Source organism: Penaeus monodon, unplaced genomic scaffold (assembly GCF_015228065.2).
Source record: "Penaeus monodon isolate SGIC_2016 unplaced genomic scaffold, NSTDA_Pmon_1 PmonScaffold_1344, whole genome shotgun sequence".
NCBI classification, from domain to species: Eukaryota; Metazoa; Arthropoda; class Malacostraca; order Decapoda; family Penaeidae; genus Penaeus; species Penaeus monodon.
Window position 1 is genome coordinate 25,001 of NW_023642422.1, and position 5,000 is coordinate 30,000.

Genomic DNA, 5,000 nt, shown 5'->3' on the forward strand with positions numbered 1-5,000 from the left:
CGTCTAGTATATATTTTAGAATGCTTTTACCTTCCAAAAAATATCTTATTTTCCATTCAAACACTGATAATTCTAACAGTTTACTAGTGTCTTTGACTACCTGTTCTGTCACTTTTGGAAATGTGAAGTGGTCTCCTATGTCTTGAGTCCTTTACATTTTCCACAAGATACTAAATACTCTTCGGATGCTTTCTTGCATTTCTCTGTAAAAGACGTATGCAAATGACCCTCCAAGAACCTCTACTTTTCCTCTTTCGTCGAACCACTGTCACAATGTTACCTTCTTGTCTTTGTTTCATTGTCTTCCAAACCTTGCTTTCATTCTCCTTTTCATAAAATGTTATTTCTCTTTGAGTATGATGTATATTATTTTATTCTTTACCTTAATGCATCTACAGTAACATCTGAAACATCTACAGTAAATCAGTAAATAATTTTAGATCTTATATTTCAGAAAAGCTAAAAAAAACACAACTTATGTCTTTAAACACTGGTTTCGCTTGTTATCAGCTATATTTAAGAACGATGATTCTGATTTCTCTATTGGTTACAACACTAGCTCGACGAATAACTTTTACATTCCCCAATATATTCATCTGATTTTAGTATCTCTCTGTCTGTAGAAAATCTATATCGAAGAAATGTCAAATCGCTGTTGGGAAAAAATGCTCTATGAATATCTAAAACGAAGATACGCACACACGCGCATATATACATAACATGTGCGTCATAACATGTGCGTCCGTGTGTGTGTGTATGTGACCAAAATATTCATTACTTAAGCTGGGTTTTCCTTCATCAGAATCAAGCATGAAGAGTGTGGCGTTGCTGGTCTTCCTGGCGGGGTTGTTGCTGCCCTCCCCCACTCGCACGGTGAGTCACCTTCCCTCATTACGCCGCTGTATGGGTCCTCCACCCTCACTGTTCCCACCCCACCCTGCCCCTTCCGTAGTTCACGATCACTCCCTGGCGTTGGCCAACCCTTTCATGCGCCTCCCACGTAGTATACATATGCATAAATACAAAGTATATACATATGTATTACATATACCAGTATATACATACATATAATAACATATAATAACAACACATAAGAACATATGGTAATAATAACAACATTAAAGCTACTAACAAAGCCGCGCTAGACACTCATCGCTAACGACGCTTCCCGCAGGCGAGTGCAGCCTGATGGGGGCACTGCGGAAGGGCAGGCACTTCCACCGCGGGCGCTTGCCTCCGTGCGTGCGAGGGCTGATGCCACAGGGCGAGGAGCTCAAGGCTTGCTTCAAAGAGGTGAGATTACTCCCTTTCGTCTCAGGAATATTTTCCTTTTTAATTCGTCTTTCTTTTTTCTTTTTCTTCTTATGTGTGGTCATCTTCTTCTTCTTCTTCTTCTCCTTCTCCTTCTTCCTTTTCTCCTTCTTCTCCTGCTCCTTCCTCCTTTTTTTCTTTCTTTCCCTTCTTTATTTTTCTTTTTTCCCTTTTCCCTTTTTCTTCTTCCATTTCTTTTCCATTTCTCTTCCTTTTTCTTTTTTTCTTTTTCTTTATAGTATTATGTTTACTTTTATCTTAACTTTTATTTGCTATCTTCTTCCCCCCATTCTTCTTTCTTTTTTTCTTCTTTCATTTTTCTGGCGTTTATTTTTTCCTTTTTTCCTTGTTTCTTTCCTTTTCTTCTTCCTCTTCTCCTTCATACTTTCATTCGGTTTTTCGATCTCTTTCTCATTCTTTTCTTTTTTTTCTTTTCCTTCTCTTGCTCTTCCTTATTCATTTAGTTTTATATTTTCTTCTTCTTTGTTTCCCTCCTTATTATTTCTCATTCTTTCTTCCTTTTCTTCTTGTGTCCTTGTTGTCGCAGTTGCCTTAGTCTTTTTCTTTACCAACTTCGTCTTTGTCCTCTGCTGCGTCTTCTTCTTTTGTTTGTCATCCTCTTTTTTCCATTTTATACGTATCCTCCTTCTCCTTTCCTTTATTCGTCTTTTTCTTATTCTTCTCATTTTTATTTTTATTCTGTGATGATTATGATAGTGATGATAATGGTAATGATTACAATTATGAGAGTAATAATAATGATAGTAATAATACTGATGATATTGATGATAATGATAATAGTAATAATGATGATGATAATAATAATAATAATAATAATAATAATAATAATAATAATAATAGTAATAATAATAATAATAATAATAATAATGGCACATCTCTTTCGACAGAACTTCCGCAGATATCGCTTCAGAAATGGTCAGTCAGGTATGTGTCGCACTTAATTCAATACTACTTAATCTGCATTTGGTGGTTGCAATTGTACAGAAATACCATATTAAATAGAGTAATTAGTAATACTTTTTTCTATATTGAATTGAAGCGTATCCTGCATATTCTTTTCGACTGTCTGCAGCTTTATTAAATCGTTTCGTAAATATTTCTTATTTTTGTTATTTGGATGTTTTATTCAGATTTTTGTTATTTTATAACGTGTATTATGTCACTTCTGTGCTTCGGCTATTTTGTTCTCATGAGGTGTACGAAATGTGTTGGAACGTCCCTCTCTATTTATGTCTTACAAATACTAATTCTGTAACGTATAGCCTTAATCATTCCTGTCCCCATACCTAAGGCAGACTTATTGTCTCACCAGGCTTGCGAAATGGATTTGAAGGGATGATAGAGTGTCTGGTGGAGAAAATGAACCTCGAGACGGAAAACGGAACTCTCGATGTCGAACAGGCTGTTCTCAAGATGAGTGAATTCGAAGGATATGATATAGAGGTTTGTTCGCGGGCTTGCGTTATGGGGTGGCGGGGGAAAGGGTGCGTCGAACAAAATGACAGACAAAAGTAGAGACAATACACTAGAATAAGAGTCATGTTGTTTAAAACACTGTGATAATGATAGGGGTAGCTAATGAACTTCACTGTCACAGGCGATTGCCAGCATCCAATCCTCCGTAGAGGAATGCGCCGCAAACTCCACCAGCTCCAATGCAACCGAGTAAGGACTTGTATACAAGGAACAATCGAATGAATGACTTGTTTCATTAATGGCAACTCAGTGGATCATTGTTGTTGCATCATCATTCAAAGTGAAATATATTAGAAGAAATTAGATATATAAACACTTTTATTTAAATTATATCTTGTGTTTCAAGCAACTGACGGAAATCGTGCTGTGCGTGAGCAACAAATCACGCGAGTTCTGCACCGAAAGACTCGAACTGCTGAAGACTTGGGATGAAAATGCCAACTGTAGCTCGGTGTCCATCCCCACGGATGTGAGTAATAAGAGTATATAAGGTTTTATGCTGGTACTTTTTGCATTCTGGCTGTTTCCAGTACATTGATTATAACCAAAATAGAGCCATACCTAATATTCAATAAATACTTGCTAATATGAATAATTATTGACTAGATAGTTTTATCTAGTATATTTTATATTCTTGTTAATGCAGTTATTTCCACGGTTCCCAGGGCCTGGTAATAACTTACGATTCAAAAGATTCTTTTTGGAGATGTCTCTGATTCTTGGCTGAAGTTTCCCCATCTCCGGATTTTTAGGCGCGGTTTTCCCCGTTTTGAACTTTTGGTTTTACCTTTGAGTATAATATTACTCGATTTATACTTCTTTTCTCTTTGTGTTCTTCCTTGAAGCCTTCTAGGATATATACATCTTTATAAAACTGTTCAACATGAAAATATAATTTATTCATTAAGAGTATATATTTCCATTCAGTTAAAGCTCTATTTTTCTATTGTCACTATCGTATCTCGCCAACCCATAAACTGCATAATTGCGAGAACTACCATAACACAGATGATGATAATAATGGTATGGTACTCATGTCATTCGATTCTTTTTAAAAGTTGTTCTCAAATGATTAGCAACATTACATCATATGGAATCTGCATTTTAAAAGATTTTTCTTTTCGCAGACCCTCAGTATCATTGAAGAGTGCGAGCCTGGTAAGCATGATATACTCTGCATCCCAATGCCAAATGTGTCTCTTGTGATATTAATAATATGCATATGTTTTAAACTGTTTCCTTCAGTAATTTACAAACACTCGAAAACAATTGCCTCTTCAATTATCAAAAATCTATAAGAGAAGGAAAAGATCAACTCAAGGGCGTTCTCTCCGCAGACGAGGAGACCTCCAGGCGCCGAGGCCCCCACAGAAGGCGTGGAAGAAAGCCGGCAAACCGAGGCCACGGCAAGAAAGTTAGGCGCGGCATTGTCTGCTTGCATGTTTTATTGGTGTCATATATTAATCAATCCATGGCGAAAGAGTGTTTAATTGTTTTATGTAATGCATGAGACTACACGCAACTCCTTAAATAGAGAGAAAAGAAGACTTAAAATTATCTCAGTACTTTCTTTCTTTTCTACTTTCTCTTTGCATTCCGTGACAGATGTGGTCCCAGATCTTGTGCGTCAACGAAAATATTGGCTCGTACAATGCTTCAACAGGATTCAATTTCACCGTTATTGCTGAACACATCGCCACCTTCTCCGGCTGGGACACCATTCCAGGGGTCAGTATGGTTGCTAACAGTTTCTAACCATCCATTTTATATCAGTGATTCCTTGAACACCATCCATCAGTTTCAACCAAATGCCGACAGCTTCAACCACAGTCCTCACTATAAAACTAGGATAATATAATGATAGTAATTAAGCAAAAGTTAACAATTCCACTATATAAAAAAATCATGATAATAAGAAAAATAAAGCTATTTGATAGCGATTCTTCTCTTCTGTAGGCTCTTGAAAACCTGACGGAAAAGATTATCGAGTGCCAGCCCGAATTCACAGGCGACGCTCAAACCCAGGCAGCCGAGTGGATGCTGTGCTTACGCCCTTCTTTCGTGGAAATCTGCGGTCTAGGAGGCGGTGAGTTCTGCAAGATTCTTTGATTACGTGCGATTTTTTTAAAGGAAATAATAAAAGATAGGTAAAGGTAAATTTGGTAAAGAAAATCATTGTCATAATGATAATA

The 5,000-nt window shown here is 36.9% G+C and overlaps 1 protein-coding gene across 1 annotated transcript in view; it reads left to right on the forward strand.

Annotated features, from left to right (window-relative positions):
* Window positions 1-810: 810 nt before the first annotated feature.
* LOC119569221 overlaps window positions 811-5,000 on the forward strand; it is an 8,072-nt gene continuing 3,882 nt past the window's right edge. The window contains exons 1-10 of the mRNA XM_037917480.1: window positions 811-873; window positions 1,180-1,293; window positions 2,220-2,256; window positions 2,645-2,775; window positions 2,930-2,997; window positions 3,154-3,277; window positions 3,936-3,966; window positions 4,146-4,222; window positions 4,414-4,536; window positions 4,765-4,894. Of these exons, the coding sequence (XP_037773408.1) occupies window positions 811-873; window positions 1,180-1,293; window positions 2,220-2,256; window positions 2,645-2,775; window positions 2,930-2,997; window positions 3,154-3,277; window positions 3,936-3,966; window positions 4,146-4,222; window positions 4,414-4,536; window positions 4,765-4,894 (898 nt within the window). The remainder of the gene's footprint in view (window positions 874-1,179; window positions 1,294-2,219; window positions 2,257-2,644; window positions 2,776-2,929; window positions 2,998-3,153; window positions 3,278-3,935; window positions 3,967-4,145; window positions 4,223-4,413; window positions 4,537-4,764; window positions 4,895-5,000) is intronic.